Here is a 27,478-nt window from a genome sequence, read left to right as displayed (position 1 = left end):
AACTGTCACCCACAGATGACAGGAAATTGGTTAGGATGTTTAGGAACCACCAAGGGTCAAGCTTGTCATGAAATGGAAACTGCTGGAATGCCAGCGTCACACTCCTAAGTGAAGTGAGTTTTACATCACCATGAACTACAAGGGTGCCCACCAAAACAACAACCCTTGTTCCAGAATTGACAACCTCGAATGAAATTTGCAGCTTCCCACACGGACGAGCCAAATGTCTTTTGGAGATGTTTTATGATTGGATGAGAAATGAGCTTTCAGGCCATAATTACAAGATATCTGTTTGGAGGAGTAAATGTGAGGATTTCAAACCTAAGAGCATGATGGTGGTGGTGGCATCATGCTCTGATCTAAGTCATTAAATATGTATTCTGTGCAATAAATCCACTTTGTAAAAAGAAAAGTTCAAAGAAATTATTAAAATTTTCATCTAATCTAAAAATTTCACCTAATCTAAAAAAAACCCCCCAAAAAACCAAAAAACTGAATTTCTCGGAGGAACCCAGCCAAGGGATTAATAAAGTTTCATCTAAAAGCCCAAATTACCATGACATACATTTCCATGACATTTTATATGATGTTGCCAAATATTTACACATTGGTAGTATGAGTACAATATGAGTACATTTTAAATGATGGGAAAACGTGTTTTCCCATCATGTGCTATATAGAAATGCTGGTGTTGATTTGAAAACCGAGCCAGATGCAGAAAGCGTGTTCAGCCGTTATGTGATTACTAGATGGGTAGTAATGAAAATATCTTGCGTAGTAATTGTAAAAAAATTAAAAAATAAAAATAAAAATATTTAACCTCCTAAGACCCGAACTCTTGCATGGCATGCATTTTTTATTTTTCTTTGATATTTGGGCATATTGGGGCCCGATGAATGTAAAAACAAAGAATTACCAGATTATTATTTTTTACCTTATTTTTGTTTTTATGAAAAATAAGAGCCACATATGAGGATATTAGTTTAAAACTTTGATAGAACAGTAGCAGTATAATGTCCTCGTAAGTGGATATCAGGCCCTTGTAGAGCAGAATTGAGTATTTTGGTCTAAATAACCCACATATGTGGACGCCAGGTCCTAGGAGGTTAAAAGCCGGTATATATCATTTCACGTCAAAAAAAAAAAACAAGTTTAAATGATGGAAGAAACTATTCTTGGTTTAGCATCGCAGAAAGGGGGATTGTTTGGCCAGAATCTGGCAACCTCAAAGCTCATCCCGACTGAAAACAAGCGGAGCACCCTCTCCGGTTAGCTGGCACAGAGCTAACTAACTTTCCTTTAAGTATGCTTTAAGATTTTGCTTAGAACAGACGCTGATATTTTTCTAGTTACTTCCGGGTCAAAATAAAATTCCAAAAATAATACTGGACCTCTGATGAAATATGTTTTAAGCTAATCGCTTGAGTACGTTTAGCTTGAGAGCAAGCTAGCTTGCTAACGGTAGCCAGGCAACAAACTTAAATTGTGCACCTGTAGTGAAATGTAAACGATGCAAAGTCGTGTTTGAGTTGTGATGCAGGGTAAACGATGAACCAGATGCAATGACAACAGTACTGAACATGATTAGCACGAGTCATTGACTTTGAGGGGGCTCTCGTTAGCTGGGGCAACGTTGCTGGTAACTGAGCTGGGCAGAGAAGCAATAAAGCAGCAGTGAAGACCCAGCCTTTTAAGGCTGCCTGTATGAGCTGTGGACGTTCACTGTAACAACCTTTAATTTCACACTCTGTCTTTTATTTCAGGCCTGCGCACCTGGAACAACCCGTCCATTTGAGGGAGTCCCCTTTAATCAAAACAATGACGATGACCTGACCAATGGACCAAGCCAGTGTCTGCTCTACCACAGGGTCACGTTTGGGGATAGATCATGAATGACAAACTAGTGTTCTTGGGCCTGCTGTACTTTGTCCAGGGCATTCCCTATGGTCTCCAGTCATCGTTGCTTCCTGTATACCTGCGAGGAGCTGGGCACTCTCTCACACGCATCGGTTTTACCAAGATCCTTTACTTCCCCTGGGTACTCAAAGTCCTCTGGGCGCCTTTGGTGGACCGAGTTGGTACTAAGCGTCGCTGGCTGGTGGGAACAGTCTCTGGCCTTGCTCTAACATGCCTCTCCAGTGCTGCCCTGGCCCCAGAGGCACATATTTGGGGTGTAGCTGGAACCCTGCTGGCAATGAACACCTTGGCCTCTGTTCAGGACATTGCTGTAGATGGAGCTGCAGTGGGGTTGTTAAAAGGACGTGGGGAGCTGGGCCTTGGGAACACAGCACAAGTTGTAGGGTATAAAGCTGGGTCAGTGTTTGCCGGAGGTGGGCTGCTAGCTGTGATTGACGTGGCTGGATGGAGCTGGATGTTTATGCTGCTGACATTTGTGTATGCTGGTGTAGCCCTGTTTGTGTGGGGGGCCCCTGTGTTGGATGATGAGACTGTGAGGGGCCAGCAGGCAGACGGCAGCAAAAAGGGAGGGCAGGGAGCAGACGCTGTACGGCCGTGGAGGGTGTGGAGGAAGCTGCTGGCAGTGCCTGGCACACCTTGGACAGTTCTCTATGTGCTAACATACAAATTGGGTAAGTCTGATTATTATTCAAGCACTGGTTTAAGTTTAGGTAAAGTGATCTGTTGTGATAAATGTTCGCTTATTTTCCAGAAGGGCAATAATGCTCAGTATTTATTGTCAATGTAGTTATAGATTTGTTTTTTAATTGTTCTCTCATAGTGTATGGTTTTTTTTTCTTTTTAAAGCAGAATTTTCCTTTTTTGATATTTTCACTTATACACTTAACTGGCCACTTTATTAGGAATGCCTTGCTAGTACGGCTGCCACAAGCGATTATTTTGATAGTCGACTAGTCACCGATTATTTTTGCAATTAGTCGACTAATCAGATCATGCATCCATTGAACGTAAAACATACAGCTTATTGCACCAGCATGCATCTGCTCTTATATAAATATCATTAGCTTACAGGGCTCTAGACTAACTTTTTGCCATGGGCGTACCGGTACGCCTAACTTTTTAAAGTTAGGCGTACACAAATTTTATAATAATTTATATAATATAATGTGTTTTTCTGGATACACTGTGCTTTTTCAGCATTCAAAGATTGATGACACCGTGTCAGAGCACTGGCTATGAATTTCAGAAGGATCAGGCCTTAACTTAACAGAGAAGTTAGCAATAGTTCTTTTCCTATTACAGCTACATCCACTTCTGTCGTGCCTAGGCTGCTCACTAGGGCTGGGTATCATCACTGATTTCTATAATCCATTCGATTCTGGTTTTCAAAGTCCCGATTCGATTCAACTTAGCCCCAGACAGTCAGAAATATTATAATTCTGATCATTTATCAGTACTGACTTCATCAGAATTGTGAACATCACAGCAGATGCCTTTGTGTGAAAGTAACTGAGAATAAAACACAGAAAAACATGAAGGAGATTTTCCTGGTCTGGCTTTTTATAGCAGATAACCTTAAAAATATTCTACAATGTTCTGCATATAAAGTTTAAATTTCTTCAGTATTGAACAACAGAAAAAATAGGCTTTCTTGTCCGAGGTCATTTAAGTGAAAAAAAGAAAAGAAAAAGACAGCAGCCGACAGCGCTGTAAACAACGGTAGACTGGTGGGTAATAAGCGAATGAATAATACAGAAAACAGAGATTGGAGACGGGAAACTGTTCTTGAAGTACAGAGAGAGAGAGAGAGAGAGAGCTAGCTGTGCATGGAGTGTGATTTTAATAGTCGTGGAAGCAAAACAGCAAAATTCATGACGACATTGATCAGCGTGTCGGTCTACGGGCTGCCCGAGAAAGACAAAGTTGATTCTGATGAGTCGGTCCGCTCTGTGTTTACGTCTTTGTGTGGAATCCGTGTACCTGCTCTCATTTGCTGTTTGGTTGTTGTTGAAATGGTTTTGTGAGCTTTAATCTGAGAATCTGGCATTTCTGGCCAAACACAGTTATATTTAAAAGTCTATTCAGGATTTAATGAATTGATATCGCTTTATTCAAGCTACTCACCTCCCACTCCCACCTGCACTTTCAACTGGACCACGGCCAATCAGAGAGGTCCCGCCCCTTACTATCTCTGATTGGTTTAGTCCACGATAGGGGCATAATATGTGTCTGTTGTTGACCACAGGGAAGGTTGCAGATTTCTTTATTTTTTTTTGCTACCCGAACAGTTGGTCGCACAGGTGCAACCAAATGGTTTTTTTTAGTCGCACCACTGAAAAATTTGGTCGTATTTGCAACCAAATTGGTCGCACTCTAGAGCCCTGGCTTCCAACTTGAAGTGTTTAAGGTACATGCTAACTAAAAATAAAGACAAGATGATAGTTTATTAAAGTTTAATGAAATCTGTAGATTGTTTCGGTGGAGTTTAATAAACTCAGTCTCGTCTGCTCCTTGCTATCTAAAATATAACAGGACACCGGAGTATATTCTCAAGCATCTCACACTTCTGATAATCAGTTGTCTGCTTGACGTTTATTCAGCTGTGTAAAAACTATAACTTTATTTCTCAGCCAAACCGATTTACTCAGGAACAAATAAAATACTAAAAAAAAAGCCAAACAGTAACATTTTTAAGTTATCTAAGTGACTTATATTACATGTTTAACCTGAGTAGCGAAAGACAGCAGTGGGTTTGAAAACGATTTGCTGGGAGTCCGGTGTTCTCACCGGCTCTAATGAGCCTTGAACCCCGGCTTGGTGCTGTTCCCAAACCAGGTGCAGATGTTTGCCGTCAGGACGCTCTCGATGGTGCAGGAGTAGAAGTTCTTGAGCACCTTCAGTGGCAGATGGAAGTCTCTAAGTCTTCTGAGGAAGAAGAGACGCTGACGGGCTTTCTTAACCAGGGTGTTGATGTGACAGGACCATGACAGGTCCTGAGTGATGTGGACACCCAGGTATCGGAAACTGTCCACTCTCTCCACTGGCGTGCCACTGATGATGAGGGGTTTGTAATTCCTCGCCTCCTTGTACATGCAGTGTTGCCATCTTCTGTTTCAGTCCGTTATTACACTCTTAAATACTACTACTTATTCCTGCGTCTTCTGAGATCTTACAAAGCTTCAAACAACGCGTCGACTATCAAATCAGTCGTCGACGATTTTAATAGTCGACGTAATCGTTACTAGTCGACTAGTCGTGGCAGCCCTACTTGCTAGTATCAAGTTAGACCTGCTTTGGCCTTTTGGAACTGTCTTAATTCTTCATTGATCTGGTTCATTAAGCTGCTGGAAATATTCCTCAGAGATTTTGGACCATATTAACTTAGTAGCATCACACAATTGCTGCAGATTTGTCAGCTGGACATGCATGATGTTAATCTCCTGTTCTACTACATCCCAAAGGTGCTCTTTTGGACTGTAATCTGGTGACTCTGGAGGGCACTTGAGTACAAAGAACTCCTTGTCATCTTCAAGAAACCAGTGTACCAAAAAGATGAGTTCACTATGGTCATATGGGTATTGACATAGTCAGTGTCAAGGTATTTTAGCCCAGAGAAGTGCTGCTCATTGGATATTTTCCCTTTTCCGACCATTCTCCATAACTTTAGACATGATTGTTTGGAAAAAAAATCCCTGTAGATAAGCAGCTCCTGAAATACTCAGACCAGCCAGTCTGCCACCAACAACCATGACACATTCAAAGACCCTTAAATTCATTTCTTTCTGTTCACTTCAACTTCAGTAGGCTGACTCGATCATGTCTACAAGCCTAAGTTTATTGTGTTTCTGCCATATGATTGTCTGATTAGATATGTGCTAGTAAACAGTTGAACAGGTGTATCTAACAAAGTGGCCAGCGAGTCTATACTATTGCAGTGTCGGATTATTATATCAAAAAGTTTATGTATGAGTTTAGCAGTTTTCTCAGCCTTTGTATCATGTCAAAGGTAGGAAATACCTCTAACATGGTTTAACATGGTAAAAGTTGCAAGTGGCACCCGGCATGGTGGCACGGTGGTTAGCACTTTTGCCTCACAGCAAGAAGGTCCTGAGTTTAATTCCACCATCAGGTCTTTCTGTGTGGAGTTTGCATGTTCTCCCTGTGTTTGCGTGGGTTCCTCCCACAGTCCAAAGACATGCAATTTAGCTTGATTGAAAGCTCTAAATTGCCCATAGGTGTGAATGTAAGTGCGAATGGTTGTCTGTCTTTGTGTCATCCCCCACCCCCGAACCTAAAAAGGATGAGAATGGATGGATGGATGGGTGCAAGTACAGAAACCCCACCCACCTGCTGCTCAACCTTCTGTTATTGATGAGAGGCCCATAAGCGCAAAGCTTAAAGGGAGGCTTGTTTAAGAGAATGGATGAATTGAGAGGCTGTACCAAGGCCCGGTATAGGATAAATAAGTATTAAACATAGAGCTGTATTTGATTATAATACCAATTTTAGAAATAAAAACACTTGATTTGTTTTTATTTCTTTTCTGTTCAGTCCAGTCTAACTTTCCAGAGGCAATAAAATGCAGAATTTTTAGAAACAAGCCCTTTTTCGTCCCAGTTTGAATTTCTGAAGTCGCTGCTGTGTTGATGTAGGGCCCAAAGATCACCACTAGATGTCTCTGGTGGTGTTTCTGTGAGTACTGCACTCACAAGCGCAGTGAAGAAGTTAGAGAAGTGATCCTTGCAAGGCATGTCCTGCGTGCACATTGGGAAATGGAGACGTTAGACAGATAAAGCAGTTGTTTTTAAAGTCACAGTGACACACATACAAAGTTGAGATGAAAATGCATTCTTAATTGAATGCACAGTTTTGAATTTGAACAAGTTTCTTCCAACAAGAAGCAAAGAAAAAGAAAAGAAAGGGAAAAAAATTAAAGTAGTTTTGAAATAGTTGAGCTTGTGTGTATGGGGGGGAGAGAGAGTTGATGTGGCCAGAGTTTGGTGTTTGGTAGCAGAAGGGGATTATGTAAGGATTAGAGTGTCTTTGTGTCTGTGGCATTCAGAACCTGAAATGGAAGATGGCGCATCCTGGTGATGTGTGTTTCTGTGCGTGTGTTTACACTGTGCGTGGGTGGTGGGAATATAATTGTCTCCTCATATTTTCATAGTCTTGAGGTGTGTGTGTGTGTGTATACATGTACATATATGTGTGTGTGTGTGTATATGTACATATATATATATGTGTGTGTGTGTGTGTGTGTGTGTGTGTGTGTGTGTGTGTGTGTGTGTGTGTGTGTGTGTGTGTGTGTGTGTGTGTGTGTGTGTGTGTGTGTGTGTGTGTGTGTGTGTGTGTTGGGAGAGTGTTAAGGGTGGCTCAGTAATCGGATAAGCCCCAGCAGACGATACTACTAGACAAAATATGAAGGCTGGCTGGACCCCCTAATCTGTCTCGGGAGCATCCCCCTCCACACCCCACACTCTCTCCGTTACATAGCATGCACGCACACACACACACACACACACGTGCATGCCATTGGCTGATGCTAATGATAACAGCAATAAATGCCTTTGATATACATTTAAAGTCTTCTCACTTGTTAGGTTTTCATATTGGTTTGATTTAAACATCCCCCTTCTTTGCATTACAAAAAATAAATGGTTGTGTAATATTTTAGATTAGGCCTAGATGTGCCAGCATAATTGCCTATGTGAGACAGTATTGTTTTTGTTCAAGGGCTATGTGGGTATGTTGTGTGTTACACCCCTCTCCCTCATCTATCCCTAATGAACTCTGAGTTTGTGCTGCGTCCAACACTGTGGCCAATCTTTGGCAGCCTTGTGTATGAACTGTGACCCCTGTGCCATCTGAGGCTACAGGCATGATGGGAGAACTGTCTGGGTAGAGCAATGGACGGAGGGAGCGAGGGGGAGGGAAGCAGACGGAGAAAATGGGGGAAAAAGCCAAAAAAAAAAAGAGACAAACAATGGTGGATATGAGTTCCAAATAAGCTCAGTGTTGGACACAAACATTTTGATGTCCTGCTGTCATCCAATATTCCCATGGTGCATTTGGTCACTTTGGTTGTTAGCAAACTTCCATGAGGTTCCTTTACATCAGTTCATTAAATATCGGATAAGCTGGAATTTGATCCATAGGAAAACACATTTAGCTAAGTCACGATACTACGAGTGCACGTGGCTAAACAAAAGAGTGTTTGGACATCAGTGTGGGTATAAGGCGAACTGATTTATTAGATACTATATGTATGTGAATGTGTTAAAGACACTAAAAGTCAGCTTTCTATCCTTGGAATACAGATGCTTTAGTGTGTATGAATAGATAAATATAGAGGAAGTTAAAATCTGATTGTGTGTCCATATAAGCACTTTTTGCTGTACAAGTGTGCCTGTGCCACCTTTATTTATAATAAGTAGAATTTTTAAATACTAAATAAATACATCAGAGCAGCAATTTGCAGTCCACCACTTGTCAAACAGAGGCCCTGTATGCTTGACAAGTGTGAACCCTGGTGACTTTCTCCAGGAAACAGCTCAGGTGTAAGGATGGATGGATGAACAGTAGAAGTGAAGCTTTGTTCCTGCTTTTAACTTTAGCATTTCCTGCTCAAAAAATGGCTTTGAGGATATATGAATTTAGGAAACATAATATGAGAAACTGCAGCAGTGTACTGTGATACAGCTCATTGGCACCATCAACTAATGCCTCCAGGATAACCACAAAGTTGCATCAATGCCTCAGCAATTTAAAAAATATATAAGGTTTGCAAGGAAAGAATTTAATGCAGCACTGCTGCATTAGATTTAGCTAGCAGATTTAGAGAAAAACTTGGAGAGAGAGTGGGGGTTATTTTCCAGAGGGAAAAGGAAGGCCTGCAGGAAGGGAGGCTGAAGGAGGGGATGAATTAATGAACAACCGCCACATGGTGCCCTGAGAAACGGAGAGCAAAATGGAAAGAGAAATAAACACATTTATCCATGGGTGCATGATCATTTTAGACATTTAAAGATATAAATCCTCCTTTTTACCACATGAACCACAGGTATTTATGATTGATTTGCCTTAATGAACTGAAATCAACATCAGCTGCCTTTATTAATTGACAACTATTGAGGATATTCCCCTGATTGCTTGAAATGCTTTAAAAACCTAAATGGAAACTGTGCAGCTGCCTTAAGATGGAAAGGATGTGCATAGTAATACTGCACTCAGAAAATAAACACAAGTGACAAGCATAAGCAGCCCAGTAATGTAGCAGGTTTGAGTTGGAGTGATGATGTATCGTTCAGTGTTCAGTGTTCGTGAGACCTACGGGCCATGGGGAACATCTGCATCGATCTGCAGGGACTTGTTTGTGTCAATAGCCTAATATACACAGGATTATATGTAATTGTGTTCAGAGAGGGTTCTGTTTACTCTTCTGTCCTGAGGGAACCCAAAGAGCTGAAGGTGTATGTGTGTGTGTTTATACCTATGTTTGTGTGTGTGAGTGTGTGAGAGAGTGTGTGTAGTGCTTTGCTGAGACATGTAGTATGTATGAACCTGTCTCCTTTTACCTTGCTTTCACCAGGGAGTGATAAAGGGTCACTAAATGTTGACTGTGTGTCCTCGGTGATCTCTCCTGGACCTGCTCTGCCAGCTCTTTTGTTTAAGGTGCAGCATGAATGTCAGCATTTCACCCCAATGTCCTCGTTGACCTTTTCCCCTCATCTCAAGCTTATCTGTCTGTGATCCCTATACGTATAACCTGTTATCCCCCGTCTGCTGCAAACACGCTTATACAGACAACCGAGAGGCTTAACTCTTTCCCCCATAAAGGCGACATTTGATGACCTGCCCTATATCCTTAATGACGCTTTTTTGATATTTCTGTATATCTCAATAAATACGTGGTTTAATGACCAATAGTTTTCAGGTTTTTCCAAGGCTAGCCGATGCACTTCTCATGGACACACAGTCATTTTCTATAAGCAGGCCTGACATCTGACAGAAACCTCTCAGTTCAGAAGAGAGCTTCAAAGGTTATTCCTAGTAGACTTTTAAGGGGGTAAAGAGTTAAGGAAAAGTTGACCAGTTCAGTGAGAAAATCTCTGTTATGCATATTTTGGGCCCACTTGTCCTGCTTGATCTGATCACTTTTATCCTATGATGGCATGTTTTTGTCATCTGTTCTCCATCCATAGGGCACGTGGGTTCACTGAATGGTTTTGATATCTATCAGAATGATATGAGTCATCAGTGTCATCGATCAATGCCAGGTTTTGTATTTTTGTTATTCGTTTGTGCACTGGCACTTGCTAGCCACCCACCCTGATTCATACTGTGTGCCCCAAAAAACAACAGTGTTACTGCTCCTGATGAAAGAGAGGAAAAGACACACCGGGGAGCTTATTTCCCACTTCCAGCACAAAGAGAAATAACAAAGTATACCAGCAGGAGAGCTTTGTTGTCTGCTGTAATTAACAGAAGTGGACAGATATCAGCTGGACAGCTAAAACAGTATTATGTCATAACATTTGCCTGGCTCTTTTTGATTTCTTCCAACTTCTTTATGTATGTTTAAAGTAGCTCATCTGTCTGTCCTGTACTCTTCACCTACAGTTTTTCTCTCACGGCCACTCACACCAAGAGCTAAAAAGTTGAGGAGACATGATAAACTGTCATATGAATGCAATATTGATGGTAATAATTTCATGCTTTGATGAGAAAACAAAACATTCTCTTGGTTGTCAAGAGATCGTTGCTTATCCCAGAGATCATTGTCCATCTGCACCACCCTACTATAGGGCACTTTTTAAATTAGTAGAATAAACAGAGCTTCCTTCATGCTGTCACTCTTAATGTTAAATAATGCTGTCTTTTTGCTCTCTCTGTAAACACTTTTCTTTGAGCCTGCCATTCCTCCTCTGTTTCCTCTTCACTAACCTCCTAACATTGTCTCTGTTCATCTGCCCCTCCTCCTCTTCCTCTGTCTCTAGCAGTCTCCATCCCTGTCCTATCTCTCCAGTCATGTTTAACTCATATCATTTTATGTATTTTATGTATTTGCCCTTTTCACCTATTTCTTTCTTCGTCCTTTTTTTCTTTTTTTTGTATTCCTGTTTTCTCTTAGTTTTTCACCTTTTCTTTATTTCTCCCTCCTCACTTTCTTCTTCTCTTGCCATCTCTCTCCTTCAGTCTTGTTCCATTCGTTCTGATTTTCCCTCCACTCTGTTTAATCTTAGCGGATGTTTAATGAAATCCCTGCTGAAATGGACAATTGTTGCTTTGAGAATATTTATAGAAAGGAATAATCAGCCTTGTTTTGTGTGTGTGTGCATGTTACCACCCCTTCCCCCCTTTAAAGAAATAATTAGTTGAAGGCAGGACTGTGAAAGCTCTGAGCTTTGAGCTGAACAACAGACAGACAGGCACAGGAGCGCAGAACCATGGGTAAACAACTCTGGCATCATGGGTACTGCTGCTGCCAGTGTTTACTTTATTATGACTAACATGGTTATTGCTCAGTTGATGCAACTCAGAACAGTTCAGCACAGAGGATGACAGATTAAAATGTGAGTAATGCACAGACATCACCCACGGAGTGCGTGGACTGAAAGGATTTTACTGTTTTTTGTAGAAATTTGCTGCTATACCGTTTAAGTTGCACTTGACCGCTGAAAAAAATGTGCCATACTGTAATAAACAATAAATTCCTGTGTCACTGTTCATGAGTGTAATCTCTATAAGATACCAATGATCAAAACTAATATGATCTCCAGTGTTTTGGTTTTTTTCCTCACGAGGTGCATTAAAGTTCAAGGATTTTAATGTCTGCAGCATCGTTGTTACCACTCATTTACTCAGATTTTCCCTTTTCGCCACCGTTTAATTGCTTTGACTGCAGTAAAATATGGCTTGGGTTTTCTTTGTTTGTTTGGGGGGTTTTTTGTTTTGTTTTTTACAACCAGCACTCAAAAATATTTACTTTATCAGGATGTAGAAAAAGGGAAAGCATCATGTCTTTACATTTGTGTGGCGGGAACCCAAAAACATTCTGCTCTGAATCTGAATTTGCTCCTTGAAGAATTGTCAAAATTGTTCTGAATCCATTCTATAATTAGTCAAACTTTTTTAGATTTATTGTAAAAATAGTTTTGAAATAGTGAGACATTGATTAATTTTTAGTGATGCATCAGTGTAATATTATTTTTCCTTAATTATTATTATTATTATTTATGCACAAGTTCTGGATATCCTTTGTGAAATTTAAACTTCTGGTTTTATGTGTTGTTAGTACATGTGACTTATTCATTTCAAGTTAGCAATATAAATCAACCACTATTAAAATTGCACATTTTATGGGGTTTCCCTCCTTTGTGTGATGTAAGAAACCTTTTTAGATTTGCTGCAGTGGCAGTTCTTGGGTCAGTTTCCCATATTTTCTGAAGCACTAAACAACAAATATTTTACAGTCAAACACTTTTGTTTTAGAAGTAATCCTTTCTGACTAAATGACCTTTCAGGACAAGCTCGAACATGGTCATTCCCATCTCTGATAACCATATGCAAATTTCCAGCAGTAAAATATGAGTGACAGAGGAGGGAGACGTGGAGAATCCACGTTTCCTTCCCCGAATTTCCGCAGGCTTGTCACACCGCTGTTTCGGCAGTGACACTCTAATTCCGCTGCTGCACTCCCTACCTAGCTCCTCGGCTTTCTCTTATTATTTTTTTCATTTCAGTCTGTTTCATCTGTCTTTTTCCCCCCCCCTCGTTCTCTATTTTTGTTTGTCTCCTGGCTGACTGAGTGAGTGAGTCGTCGGTTGTGTTGTGTCGTATTTGACAGCAGTCTGGGAGCCAAGCTGTCACTCATACAGCTCCTTGGTCCCACTGTCTTTCTGAAGTCAGTCTCCATTAATATAATAATGGCGTATAGTCGGCACCACTGAATATTTTACTGTAATGTTCAGCAGAACATTACCCCCACACTCAATACCACACAGAGAAAGTCTTACTGCCTGACAGAAACTTTTTATTTTGACTGAAAGGTCTTTGTGCGGTCTGTTTCATCTGTGGAAGTTTCTGTGTTTTTGTTGTGTTTTCCTTTTTGTGCTTTAGGAAAAGTGCTAGGCCCCGTTTGATAAAGTGACTGAGGGTATTCTTTTTCTTGTCAGGCATCTATTATTGACACTTTCCAGGAATAGGCCTGGGTGCGCCACATGTTCCGCATTTGATTCTGCAGTCGTCATCCCAGGAAAACCATGTTTTATTTTTCAGTGTTGCAGGCTAAACAGTTTGATACAGCACCCTCATAATATTTGACTGTGATTGGAATAGGCATGTGTATTCAGAAAGTGTCTCTTATATTTACCGTTGGTGAAAATAGCAATGCTTAGTCAGATGTATACGGTAGATAATGCGTCTTTTACTCATTGTATCCTACAACCCCTAAACCACCACCCTGACCCTTCACCCATTTTAATTCATCATTCATTTGGACGTCTTCTTCTTGTCCACCTCTGTCTACTATCACTGTGTATGCAGGTGAGCAGGGTGCAGTAACCATGTTTCCTCTGTTCCTGTTGGATCACCACATGACTGCCAGGGAGCTCGGCTTCTGGAACGGCGTCATCGCCATGGGTTTCTCCATCTGCGGATCGTCCCTGGGAGGCCTGCTGCTCGCTCAGTTTAGGTAGCCTTCATCAGCACCATCATTTATCACTGGTTTCACCATGGCCTTTCTGTGGCAGAAATATTTTGTGACTCTTTTAAGTGGTCTCACTTTGCAAAACCCTTCAATTTAAGCGGCGTCTTTGGGGGGTGTTTGCCCTTGAAAAATGTGTAAAATGCCTGTGAAAAACTTTAAATTGCATGTTACTAACTCCACATTCTTCATGAAACTGTGTAATAGTCACCTGGGCTTGAAACTAAGATATTTAATCATGAACTAACCTGGCAGGTAGGTTTCTTCAGTTAATCGATTATTTAATATCAAGTGCTAAAGAGTACTGAAAAAAGTCCATCACCATCAATCCAAGAAGACATTGCAAAATCACTTTCTTATAGGTCTATCCATTTCTGTTATATAGTACTGTGCACTTTTTAAAGTGGTCTTGAACAATAGTTCTTTGGGTTTTCTGAAGGTCTATAAAATGTTTCTTGGGACATTGACTGCTTTGTCATTCATTTTCGGTCTCGTCCTTGAACCTGACCATTTTCAGAGTATGTTGTTGGGGTTTCTTATTTTTGTTTAGTTGTTTTTTGTTAAGCCACATAACACTGTCCCCTGAATCATTCATACATAAAAAGACTCCTTACTCAAGAGATGAACCTGTAATTTTTCTATACATAACAGACAACTGTAGCAAAGAACCAATTTTAAATTGTAGCTTTAGGTACTTTGTTACAAGCAGGCTGTACCAAAAACACATAATTTTTACCCATTTCTTTCTTTGAATCCAAGAATAAACTGCAGAGATAATAGTTTGATAGGCACCAACAAGGCTATTCTGTTGTTTCAAAAATTGGAGGTGAAGATTTGATTTACTCTCTAAACAAAAATCTTAAACTATTACTAATGTAGTCAGAAAATACACAAAAACCACTGTAGATTCAAGTTTAAATTGCATAAAAGAGTTTATTGAAAAGCAGTTCCAATAAACCCAAAGCTCAGACAAAAAAGAGACAAAAATGCCCTGGGGGATGCAAACAGTAGACAAACAAAATCAAACCCTATTAAAGACAGACACACCGGGCGGTAGGAGGGGGGGTCTTAATTTATAGAGAATGGCCTACTGTGCCCTCCCCCTCCTGCCTCCATTCTAGCAGGTATTCAGCTCTAATAAAATGGTACTCTCTCGTTTGTAGTTTATTACTTTTAGCTAGGTCAGACTTCAACGTCATACTATTTGTCAAAACATTCCCCTTTGAAGAACCCATTCCCTTTTGATGTAGCCATGTGTTCTCATGATCACCATCCGATGAGCCCAGGTGTTAGTCTTGTTGGATGGGTTTCACATCTGGTGTCCAAGCATAACGCACACACAAAACAATCACCTCTTTAGTGCAGATACTTGAGCACAACATGTCGCTAACTTGTGCTCTGAACACTATGCATGTTGTGAGAGTACAGTACTGGGCCATTATATGGAAACTAAAGTAAAGTGTCCTATAGTGCTAATCTTTTATAATACTCCAGTATTTATTGTAAATTTATAATGACTTTGAGTATTTCCAGTGTTAATTACTTTTTAGTGTTTACTTCAGTAAAACTGAGACAAAATAATAGTCCAGTAAACACACTGATTAACTAAGGATGGTGAAATAAACAGTAGTAATACTTTTCACAGTATGCAGTGTTGCATAGGCCAGAGTGGTTTCATAACGTGAAATATCAAACAATTCTCAAAGAGCTATTAGCCTTAAAAATTGTGCTTTGTGTGTATGTAGTGAGTCCTTAAAAATTTGAGGAAACTGGTGAAAAAGTTCACTTCACTTGTTTCACCTACTGTTCACTGAAGCTTTATCAGAAAGGGTCTAAGTGGAAGAGTGGCTGTCAAGAAATTACTTACCCACCATTATTTTCATCTGTGATTTTGTGTGCACTGACTGTCTCCTTTACTTCTCTATCTCATGTTTTAAGCCTCGTATCACTCTTTATATGGTTTGCAGTAATTTAAGTAAACACTGCCTTGTTTGAGAGCATGGGAACCCTCTCTCTGGAGCGTGGACATGAGCAGCAAATCCATCAGACAAACACTGATGTGTGCAAAGACACAATGCAAACACACACACAAGGACCCCTCAAGTTTGACACAATATCCACCTAGTTTTTTTAATTGTCACCTTTACAGACAGGTATAAGATGCTAGACTTTCTGCTACAGGTGACAGACAGGTACCTGTTAGAACATTCAATTGTAAATTACAACAGTTTGAGATGAATAAACATTGTCAGGGGTGGGATTACATCAGGGATCTGCTCTTAGCCCTTACTTGTTTCCAATAGTGATGAATAGGTTAACAGAGGAGTCAGGAAGGAAGACTGTGCGCTATGGTCTTTATAGATGGTAATGGTGATCTGTAGTTAGAGTAGGGAAGAGGTGGAAGATAGACTTCAGAGGTAAAAGTATGCTCTGGAGAAAAGAAGAATGAAAGTCAGAAGCAAGACAGAATGCTTATGGAATGGAGAAGGGTAGTAAAGGAGTTTGAATACCTGGAATCAACCGTCCAAAGCAATGGACAGTAGTTCACAAGAGAGGTAAAGAAGAGAGTGCAGGAAAGGTGGGGTGGGTGGAGACGAGTGTTAGTGGTGATGTATGACAGAAGGAAAGTGGCAAGTGAAGGTTTGCAAGATGTTAGCAAGACCATCTATGATGTATGGATTGGAGATGGTGACACTAACAAAAAGAAAGGTGGTAGAGTTGAAGATACTCAGCTTTTCACCGGGAGTGACCAGAATGGATAGGATTAGAAACAAGTACATCAGAGGGACAGCTTAGATGCAGTTTGGAGACAAAAAGGGGCAAGATGGTTTAGGCATGTATAGAGTACAGATACTGGATAAGATTAAGTTGCCTGGCAGGAGGAAAAGAGGAAGACCACAGAGAAGATTTGTGGCTGTGGTGAAGGAGGACATGTGGAGGGTTGGTGTGACAGAAGAGGATGCTAGGAATGGGGTGAGATCAGGTGAGATGGAGGAAGATGATCCACTCTGGTGACTCTTGAAGGGAGGAGCCAAAAAAGTAATCTATAAAACTTTTTAAAGATTCGTAAAGTTATGAGATTTGTTAATTACTGTTTATACCAAAAACCTTTTCAGGAAAAAAAACAAAACCTGTCAATCTTACAATAATAAAAAAAGACAAATTTCCATAGACTCTGGTGTATTTGAATAAACATCTTTTGTGTTAATAATATGATTTTTAAACATTTTCCATGTTAAATACAGATGACATAAAATTGTGCCATTTGCACCTGACCACAGTTATGTAAGATTATTCGATCTGCCTATAGAATCACTTTGTAGGACGGCCCTGCCTATGGCCATTGTGATGCGATGGGAACTGTGACTAACAACAATACCTGGACAGAGGATATTATGTTAGTTCCCACTCCATGCAGTGATGTAGTCTTAATATAAATCCTTATTCTTGCTATTAATTCACATCTTTGCTGATTAGAACATTCTGCACCTATGTGCATAAAGTAATTAGCATATGTTAGATGTACATGGTATAATGACGAGCTAATGGATAAGCAAAGTCTCTGTTGCCCTGTTTTGTTATCTGCGTCAGTGCTGTATGAGTGTGTTTGCTTGCCTGTTTGTTGACATGTATCAGTTGCCATGTGCTCTCTCTTATGTCAGTCTGTTTGTCCTTTTTCTTCCACTTGGATTCCAGGCTTTCTCCACTTGTCAGGTGACACTAGCAAACACAAAGAAAGCCTCCAAAGGCAAAAATTTCTTTTTTTTTTTTTTTTTAGGGAAAGTGCTTTCAAAAGATGTCATTGTCATACTTTGGCTTTTGATCTTTCACTCTCCCTCTCCATTTCACACCTATGTAACTTGTAAAGGCGGTAAAATCTTCACACCCTCACAACACAGAGAATACTCTCTAAATGTGTTATTTTGCACAAGATAGACAGATTTAGCCTGGAAATTATACCTTTAAATTTGTACAAGCCATCAATTTCATTACCAATCTTTTTTTCGTTTTGCAAGGTTTTGCACTGACCCAAAATATACTTAGTAAGTATTCTTGGTGATGTTTTAGGTTTAAAACCATTGTACAATAAAATTCAAAGACTGTACATTGGGAAATAAATCACTGGCTTCATCCAGTCTCAAACTGTCTTCCCCTGAAATGTATAGTAGTAATTTATTTGAACTGTGTGTAAAGCTCTGGGTTTGAGCGTGGGGGTTGCACATTCTCCCTGTCCCTGTGTGGGTTCTTTGCAGGTACTGTGGTTCTAGTTTGTCTCATCCGACCAAAGGATGGCCTCCAGTCTGCATAATCTTTTTCCGGGTTGTCCTTGACATGCTTCACTCTGGCTTGAAAGTGTGTCTTCTGCAAAAGTGATGTTTTTACTGGATTCTCACAGTCCATTCCTGTACAGGTGGAGTGAATATTTCGTATAATCATCTCCTGTTTTGTGAGAATCAAGAATTCTTTTTCTCAAGTATGAACTGTTTTTCTTTTATTTTTGGTATGATGCTTTCTCATGTGACCGCTGAAGATAACCCCTTAGTTTTAACTTGATTTTACAAGCTGTGAGAATTAAAAAGTGAAATCACATCATTGCACAGCAGTGGTTTGTGCCTGTGGGTCTGTTATGACAAATGTGTAGTAGATTCAGTGTTAAAACTAGTTTCTGATTGTACGTACACTCAGCTCCTCCACTTGGTTACTACTTCTCATCACCTGCACGTACACACACATACGCACACACAGAAAGGGCTGTTAGTTAGGCTGGGCTGTTGTTCCTCCTCTAAAAGCTCCGTTGGAAGGTATATCCTCACTACCATCAGAAACGGCTGAGTGGTCAGTGAGTGACCCCCTTTACAACTGCCCCTGGCAACCTGAGAACGTAGTTATTCTTATCTGGGCCTGGCCCGTGTGAGGTGGCAGCCAGGGAGGTTTCTTTTTCTCACACACACACATCCCTCAGCATCTCTTGAGAGCGCGTGATATGAAAGGCTGTCATTGAGAAGGGAGGCAAAGGAGCAACAGAGAGAAGAATGTCTTTAGCATGTGAATGATGCAGGATTGGTTTTCCAGTAGAGAGGTAAGGAAACGCTGGGTGCAGGGGGAAGAGAGAGCCAGATAAAGATACAGGGAAGAGTGAAAGAAGAAAGAGGGGGGGTCTTGAACAGAAATAAAAATACATTTAAATTAAAAGAGTTTATGGCATCAACTTGGGTTTTAGGTTTTGAGATGTTTTGAAACGCACAGGTTTTAATCCATTAATCATGTAATCAAATAACTTATCAATATAGTCGATAGCTCCGCTGGAAAATATAATCACGACAGCCCTGGTACAGATCTATTTGGGAACCATTATTTCTCCTCGTTTCCGGTCACATTTATACTGGCAGACATGTTTAAAGAGTCTGTCTGAATATGAAAGATAAATTCAGATTTTCTTACCTAACTAAATCAGATAACCTGTCTTGTGTGTCCCTTTCTTTCTCACAACCTTTTTTTAAAACACATAAATAATTACATGCAAAAAAACCCCATAAACAAACACACACAGTCCCTTGAGTGGCAGGTATCCTCTGAGTGATTGGCATTGTTAATCCCTGATGTCACACAACAGTGTGAGTGCGTGTGTGTGTTTTTATGTATGTTAACAGTGATTAATTATCTTTCTCATGCTGGGGATCTCCTTAGGTTATTGATTACGTCATGAACCAGACCCACAGGGGGATGATTTTCTTGCACTAACAGGGAATCAATTAGTGTCTGGGGACTTGTTTACTTATGCACGTGCACGTATGTAACTGTGTGCGCGCGTGCGTCTGTGAAATGCGAAGAAACAAACAAAGTGTCTCTAAATTTAATGATATTAGCTTGGAGTGGCTTTCATCAGGTATCACACTGCTCATCAATACACTTAAAAGTTAGTTAACAGCTCTTTGATGATCTTCTTGTTTGCTGGTTTTTCCTCAGCATCGGGGCCCTGATGCGGCGCGTGTTTGTGTTGCGAACAATCAGCATGGTCTTCCAGAGTTCTCTGCTCACTGTCCTCGAACCATCACCGCTCATGAAAGGTGAGAAGCAAACCCACAATAAGACAATGGTCACAAAGTAAATGATTTCAAAATATTTTAACAAATGCTACAATTCTGGATTATTTAGTCCGGTTTATGTTTGGTGCTCTGATGTAAATATGACAGAAGCGGGCAATGAAAACAAAGAGCTACATGTTTGGTCATCATGTCAATGAGCATATATGCAGTAATCAAATAAACAAGTGTTAATACTCACTGACCCGTATTAACCTAGAATCTTTATATTCTTTGTTTTAAAAATTGTGAATGGCAGTGAATAATATCACACACACACCAAACACAGTGAAGCTACAAAGCCTAACAGTGGCCACAGTTACAGTTTTATCAGCAGGGAATGAAGTCAGCAAAAATAATGCTGTTCAGTGCTTATGGCAGGCTCAGCAAGACACAAGCAATGATAGTCCCCAGGTTTACTGCAATGCTATTGTTTTATGGTATTTCTGCTAGTGCATTTAGGTTCTGGATATGTGTAAAATGAGTGTTAGTTCTGTGGTTAAGCAGCTGATATTTATTTATTTATTTGTTTCTTTGTTTGTTTATAGTGACAGTGACAGGAAAGTAACTTGATATTGAGGTTAAGTAAGACTTCGGTAGCAGGGTTTTACATTAGACATTTGTTGTGACAGGATAAGATGTAAATCTTTCAGTAGATTCATTCAGATTTAATGCATTTCCATGTGCACTTGAAGCTGACCTGTAGTCATTGGCCTAACACGTCATCGCTCCAGTCGGATATATAACAAGAGACGTTTAGAAGTAGGGCTTCCAAAACCTTCTTCTTTAAACTGGCAATTTGTATAGTGTGTGGTAGGAGTGACAGGTGGGTCTGAAGTGAGGGGTGCGATTACATCAGGGATGGGCCCTGAACCCCTTCTTGTTTCCAGTGGTGATGGACAGGCTAACAGATGAAGTTAGCTGGAGCCTATGGAGAGACTGTGATGTCTCCAAATAACATTGTGCTCTGTAGTGAAAGTAGAGAGCTGATGGATGAGAGCCTGGTTAGGTGGAAGTGTGCTCTGAAGAGAACAGAAGTGAAAGTCAGCAAAAGTAAGACAGAATACATGTGTATGAATGAGAGAGAGAGAGACAGGTATAATGATTTTAAATATCTCAAGTCAACCCTCCAAAGCAACAGACGGTACAGAAGAAAGGTGAACAAGAGGGTGCAGGCAGGTTGGAGTGGATGGGGGAAAGTGTCAGGGGTGATTTGTGACAGGTGAGGGCAGCAAGAGGGAAAGGAAAGGCTTGCAACTTGGTAGTGAGTCCTTTTATGATGTGTAGTTTGGAGATGGCGGCCCTGACAGAAAGACAGGTGCCAGGTGCTTAGTGACCAGGATGGACAAGATTAGAAATGAGGATATCAGAGAGACAAGGGTGAGATGGTTTTGGCATGTGCAGAGGAGGGATAGTGGGATTATTGGACAAAGGATGCTGAACATGAAGCTGCCAGGCGGGAAGAAAAGAGGAAGATTCGTGATGTAGTCAAGGAGGACATGCAGAGTGTTGGAGTGACGGAAAAGAATGCAAGGGGTTAGATGGAGGCGAACAATCCTATTGGGATCCCTTAATGGGAGCAACTAAAATAGGAAGATTGGGGAAAAGAGAGTTGTTGAAATCATGAATGACTACAATATAAAATGTTTGAGATTTTGAACACTTTTTGTGTCAGCTGTATGACAAGTGAAGAACCCTTAGAAGGAAAAGTGGGTCAAGTTTGAAAGGTCAAACTTTGGATGTAAAGCCTGGTACTAATGTCACTGGCAGTTTCAAATGCTGTTAGACCTTGTGTTAACCAGTGGCCTATAGTTCAAGCGTTCAGTCTTAATGCATGACGTGGAGGACGTCTGTAGGAGAGGTCTCCCTCCAGACAGTTATTCATTTATTAATGTCTGAATGACACATCTGATTGCGCTGAACAGCCGGTCGGGATTCACATTCACACCATTCATCTACTCCTGAGCCCGTCTCTTACCCTATCAAGCTTCTCCAACTCAAAGTAGAGGCATCTCCCGCCTCCATTTTAAACCCAGAACAAAGATTTCAGGAAAACTTGACTAAAAACCCTCAAAACAGAAAAAAAACATTCAGTTTCAGATTTTTCAATATTACATGATAACCCTCCGCTTCCCGTTCTTCCAGTCTGATCAGTCGGTGTATCTTTTTGACTCCACCAGTCTTATGTCGCTGACTGAAGAGTCTTGCTCGGCAAAAACTCTGGCGGCTTGAGTGAATAATTCAGTGTTAGTGGGAGCAGAGACAGATAGGCTCTGTGGTTCCTCTGTTTCCCCACTAACACTGCTCTGCCACTTCCCCTCAGAGGATACACTACATGTGTTTTGGGGACTGGGACTGAGGGGGGGGAGCTGCACTTCAGCAGATTACCGTTTCTCGCTGCTTTGTCTCTCTGCTTTCACTTTAACATAGAATTGTAAAGTGAGTAGTGTAGCAGAGAAAACAACGTGTAAAGCTGCAAGCTTTCTGCCTGCTTTCAGAAAAGGAACTGCTGGGTTTTCTGTTGTCTTATTGTAGTTAGACTCAGATGCGTCAAGGCTGGTTTTGATCCATTTTACTTGCGTGTGTGTGCTTTCTCAGGTATGGCAGTCTTGAGCATGAGTGTTCAACACTTCCTGGGTGGTCTCATCACCACGCTCACCTTCACTACCATGATGCATTGCACTCAGAGGGCCGAGGAAAGCATTCAGGTAAAAAGGAGTTCTGTCCATTCCCGCCAACAAGCTCATTAACTAGCCCAGGGCTGCTTTCATGTACAAGTTTTGCTCTGTTGTCATCATCTTTTTTAATGTTTATTGCGTTGTGCTTTACTGTTAGGTCTCCTGTGGCTCAACAAGCCAACAATACAGTCTTTTCATTGTTTTCACCCTCTGTCTTTCTCCCCCCCCCCCAACCACCTCTGTTTAGGTTAAATTATGTAATGTTAGCTCATTTCCTTTGGTTGTCAAAGTGATGCTGGAGAGGGAAATCTTTCAGCATTAAGTGCCATACCTTTTGTCACCTGTACCTGTCAGTTTTCATCAGCTGTTTCCACCTGGAAAATGTCAAGTTTCAGCAGCCCCAGTTTCCTTGCATTGCTGGCCCCCTTGCTGACATTGTCCCTCCTACTGCCTGTCTCTTTGTCATTCTCTAGTCTTTTAAACGCTCTCTTTTCCAACTCTGAATTTTTTCCTCTCCTTGCTCATTTTCTCCTCTTTGACATAACTCCTTTTGTCCCCGTCGTATCTGGGCCAGCGTTGCCTGGAGGTGATCGTTTTTCACACAGCCATTCAGACGTCACTCAGTCAATCTCTGAAGGTGACAAATTATCATTTAAATTGCTGTCAGTCCTAACGTGAAAAAGAAAGATGAAGGGGGAAAAAATCACAAGCTGAAGCACAGACACCAGGATCCAGTTATGAAATTTAACTTAATGAAAGGAGAGAGAACAAGTACAGCATTTCACAAGGAGAGCAGAGGTTAATCTGAGAGATTCTCATGACACAGACTGGCTGTTTTTCTTTGTAGTGTCGGTGTGGGATTTTGGTCTGTGTGTACATACATGAGAGGAGAGCATTAGCTCACCTGCGCTTGGTGTGTAAATGTGTGCGTTACTGAAGGTAGTGCTATCCAGTAACAGAAAACTGATACTGTGAGTGCTTGTTAACGATCCCCAGGAGAAAGAAACCGAATCCGTTAAACAAGTTGCTCAGAATAAAGGCACTTCACTTAACTGTGGTTACACAGGCTCTCAGAGCGCTCTACCTCAGCCTGCAGACCACAGACCCCACTCACCACTCATCAGATTCTGATATGATTTTCAGTCTTTGTTTTTTTCCAGTGAGAAATGCCCTCAGCTGATTTAGTGAGCATGGTCCATTCTCCAAAATCTAAAAAAAAAGTCATAAATAAGAAAAGAAAAGACGGTAGTGAACTGCAGAGTAGAGCAGGGCGATATGGCCAAAAATATTTATCACGATATATATTTGAAAATTTGCGATAACGATATAACTGACGATATAATTGATGCGAGACAAAATACAACTCCACAACATTACTAGCGCAAAAAGACAACCTTCCATTTATTTTCACTTAAACAAGAAGCTGGTTTTTATGTACATTAAAGCTTTATAAAAATGTAACTGTGCAAATGCAAATTCCTTGCTGAAAGTTTAACCAAAAGGCATTTCCAGTAGAAATGGGCTGACATATCCTGAGCATAACCATGTATAATATCCACTGAAGTTAAAAAGAGGTGCTTTGCAACATTAAACTGCAGTGTGCAGTACGCATTTTTCGGACCATAAGGTGCACGGGATTATAACGCACATTAAGTGAAACAAAGCAGTCAGATAAATCAAACTTTATTAAACTCATTCTTCTTGCTTCCTCCACTTCTGTACCATTGATTCATTAATGTTGAATTCTCTGGCAGCTGCTCTATTCCCATGTTGCTGCAGTATATTAATGACTAACCTCGTATTGTGGATGGATTATCTCAGTTGTTCTCCTGACTGAAGTTTGGTCCGTTTACAGCATCCTGCCATGCGATTGCATTTGTCTCTAACTATGAGGAACCTTCACGTTAACTTTTATAAGTGGAAAAGTGTTAGTGTTCGTCCTCCAGCTTCACTGTTTATGTTATGCTAACATAGCTGTGTCGCTAGCGATCAGGTAGCACATCATTATATACCAGCTAGCCCAACTTCAGTAACCCTACAAACGTCACTGCTGTTTAGTTTCCTGTCTTCATTTATGTTGGAAGTGAAAGCAGAGCTGTACGTTTGAATTTTTTCAGAAATCAGTCAGAACATGCAATATCATGCTTAGGTAACTAGCGAAACTAGCGAGCTAACTTCCGCTAGCTTCTGCTAACTTCTAACTCCATTAAATGTAATAAATTTTGTTTTCATGGATGCCTGGAAGTTAAACTTCATAGTTACACCTGGTAAAGCAGCAATGCTGATCGTTTTATTAAAGATGAAAGAATTTAGACAGTTTTTAACTCTCAGTGATGCTGCAGTGTTCGTTTGACCTGAAACATACGGAGTTTAGGACCCAGATTACTCCCAGATTTAAGAGCATCTTAGTCCGACATATACCACAATAACGACGGCCGCTTGCATGTTCTGCAAAAAAATGTGCTTTGTTGTGTATCTGACGGACAAACACCAAACCAGTTCCACATCACTGAAGTTGCACCATTTTTACAAACCAATTCTGGTTCATCTGTTTCACTCAACAATCTGCCATGTGTGTATGAAAACAAAGGCACTGCGCATGTGCGTTTTACTCATATTCTGTCGCGATATTTCATTTTCCTATCATTGCCTAACATTATACCGGTATTACCGTGAACGGTATAATATGGCCCAGCCCTACTGCAGAGAATATTAAATGTTTTTGCTTTAACAAAAAACAGAAATCAAAGTGATCCCAGTTAAGGGTTAATCTGCTGATAAATTATTGGACTAACTGTCATGGCTCTGTTCCTACAGTAATACAAATAATTTGCAGGAAACACTTAGTCACTTAGTAAGAAACACTTACGAGTATTTCTTGCAGCACGGGACATTTAAGGGATTGTAATGTTACCCTTGTTTATCTCGTTGACAGTGTGCAAACAAAAGCACAATTCTGAACCCGACAAAGTTGTAAAAACGTCCTATAAAGTTAAGTGTGGTATCTTTTTCCTCTTGTAACACAAAAACTAATTTGTAGATAAAATATTTCTTTGTCAGATAAGATAAGATTTCTTTATTAGCCCCAGAGTTGGGAAATTCACAATTAACAGTGCAGGCTTCTTGTAAATGTATTCTGATTATAGGACTCGAAGCATTTGTTCTAATGAATTCTGCTTTTCTTAATTTTAATTAATGTGCTCAGGTAATGGTCTAGGTGTCACTAGAGTTCCATGTTTGTCAGAGCTACCTGCTGCTCTTGGGCAGAGGGAGGAGGCTTGGGGAGATTAGGTAATCTTTTTCCTTCTTGTTCTCCCTCTCTCACTCCGCTCTTGAAAGCCTAAGGCTGAGATCAGATAGCCTGCTTCACTTGGCCTTTTTCCATCATCTCAGGCCATGATCTCACGCTTTCTCTTCCAGTATTCCAGCATTTTGGATTTTTCTCTTCTTTTGCAGTTTGTTTTTCCCAGAAGTTTTCAGATCAAATCTCTCGCCCTGTTTCTCCCTGTAGTGGTTAATTGTGTTAACCATGTTAATGCCTAAGAGACAGAAGGTGATAAGCTGTGCTGGTGGATAGGATGAAGTCTCACGTTGTTGTTGTTTTTTTTTGTAACTGTGTTGCACTCTACTCCCAATACTGCTATCTCTTTTTACTCACAATGTGTCTTTCTTTCCCAAACTCTCCATTTCCCCTTCTCTCCTCTCACTTCCTTCTACTTTACCTTCCCCTTTTAATCTCTTTTCCCCTCATCCTACCTCTCGGCTGCCAATTCTCCCTGTAGGCGACCCACTACAGTTTCTTGGCTACTCTCGAGGTGCTGGGGAAGCTGATGTTCAGCGCTCTGGCCGGAGGCTTGGTGGATTGGTTTGGTTTCCAAGTTGCCTTCCTCTTCTTCCTCACCCTCTCTGCCGGAACGGCCCTGCACGTGTGGACAGCTACCTTCACCGGTGCTCTTAGGGAACACCAGCAGCCCAAATGAGATCAGGGTGAAACATCCTGGCTTAGGTTCTGAAACAGTGGTGAAATAATTTGAGTATTTGGACTCATTAAAAAGCTCTTGAATCCTGTTAAATGTAACTCACATGACTTCAGAAACTCATTTCAGTTTACGAGATCTTGAATAAGTTTATCTCAGCCATTTTTAATGGAAAATCAGCCATGCTATTTAAGTACTCTGTCACAGAGTTTTTTTCTTGTTGAGTGTTTTCTTAATTGCACATCATGTCCCTGGCAGATTTGCGATATTTTATTTTTGCATATATAAAGTCTTAAAAATACTGGAGTACGGCGAGGCTTGCAGATACTGGGTAGGTAAGGATTAGTGTGTAGAGTTTTCTGAAGGGAGGATGATGAGGTGTGGATAATGTTGGGCAGTTTGGAGTCTAAAAGAATCACTTGGAATCAAAGGGGAAAAAAATCAAAGCCTTTTATAAAATCATCTGAGCTATTTTAATATTGTCATAAGACAGCAATAAGAGCTGTAGCCAAAAGCAATATTGCTTCTTTGTTATGCTTGTTCGGTCATAATGAACTGTATGTAAATTTGTTAATCATTCTCCTGGGTTGTATGGTTTACAGCTGTAAATGGAAAAAAAAATTGCTACCTCGTATCAACGCTGTATGGTACGATGCACAGGAGGAAAATACAGAGTAGCCAGACTGAGTAGAGCGGCAACACATACAACATGCTATCTAACAATTAACCAATGTAGAGTCATATTTACTGGGACTTTCTCATTAAAAAAAAAAAGAATTAAGAGTTACAGATTTAGTATTTACAGTCAGGGTCGTATATTATGGGGAAATAATGAGGACCATACAGCTCATGTAGCCCAGGAACGTGGATAAACTGTTTGTTACATGGCTGTAATACCCAAACACTTAATATTTTATCGTTTATTTATCCTAAAACTTGGGAAAATACTGTGTCACAGCAGCCAAAACATTAAGCACAACATAGCTTAAATAAAGTAGAATAGCTCTGTGAATAGCACAGTAAGGTAAAATGTTAAATTAAAGCTGAAAGTCTAAATTCAAATCAAATCTGTACTGCTTCGTTAAAAAAAAAAATCCATTTGTGGACTTTTAGAGTAAA

General features: G+C 40.5%; 1 protein-coding gene across 2 annotated transcripts; it reads left to right on the top strand.

The window, feature by feature from the left end:
- Positions 1-1,194: 1,194 nt before the first annotated feature.
- On the top strand, positions 1,195-26,460 carry slc33a2 (solute carrier family 33 member 2). Of its 2 annotated transcripts, none has more exons than XM_085474939.1 (6): positions 1,195-1,268; positions 1,764-2,588; positions 13,462-13,609; positions 19,589-19,689; positions 22,303-22,412; positions 26,165-26,460. In XM_085474939.1, the coding sequence occupies exons 2-6, from the start codon at positions 1,889-1,891 to the stop codon at positions 26,360-26,362; spliced, it is 1,257 nt and encodes a 418-aa protein (XP_085331065.1). In that variant the 5' UTR covers positions 1,195-1,268; positions 1,764-1,888; the 3' UTR covers positions 26,363-26,460. The 2 variants fall into 2 exon arrangements, with proteins under 2 accessions (XP_085331065.1, XP_085331063.1); XM_085474937.1 differs by having other exon boundaries at positions 1,205-1,303.
- The last annotated feature ends 1,018 nt before the right edge of the window (positions 26,461-27,478 follow it).

Source organism: Copadichromis virginalis, linkage group LG12, assembly GCF_057382275.1.
Source record: "Copadichromis virginalis isolate Kocher_CV1m ecotype Utaka linkage group LG12, C_Virginalis_male_GT1.1, whole genome shotgun sequence".
NCBI classification, from domain to species: domain Eukaryota; kingdom Metazoa; phylum Chordata; class Actinopteri; order Cichliformes; family Cichlidae; genus Copadichromis; species Copadichromis virginalis.
The sequence above is the reverse complement of the archived record's forward strand: the minus strand, read 5'-3'. Positions and strand labels throughout refer to the sequence as shown.

Excerpts from the sequence above, each read along its gene's own strand:
- slc33a2 (XM_085474939.1), top strand. The coding sequence starts at position 1,889 with ATGAATGACAAACTAGTGTTCTTGGGCCTGCTGTACTTTGTCCAGGGC. Across the intron at positions 2,589-13,461 it reads TGTGCTAACATACAAATTGG|GTGAGCAGGGTGCAGTAACC; the intron begins GTAAGTCTGATT and ends CTGTGTATGCAG. Across the intron at positions 19,690-22,302 it reads ACCATCACCGCTCATGAAAG|GTATGGCAGTCTTGAGCATG; the intron begins GTGAGAAGCAAA and ends GTGCTTTCTCAG.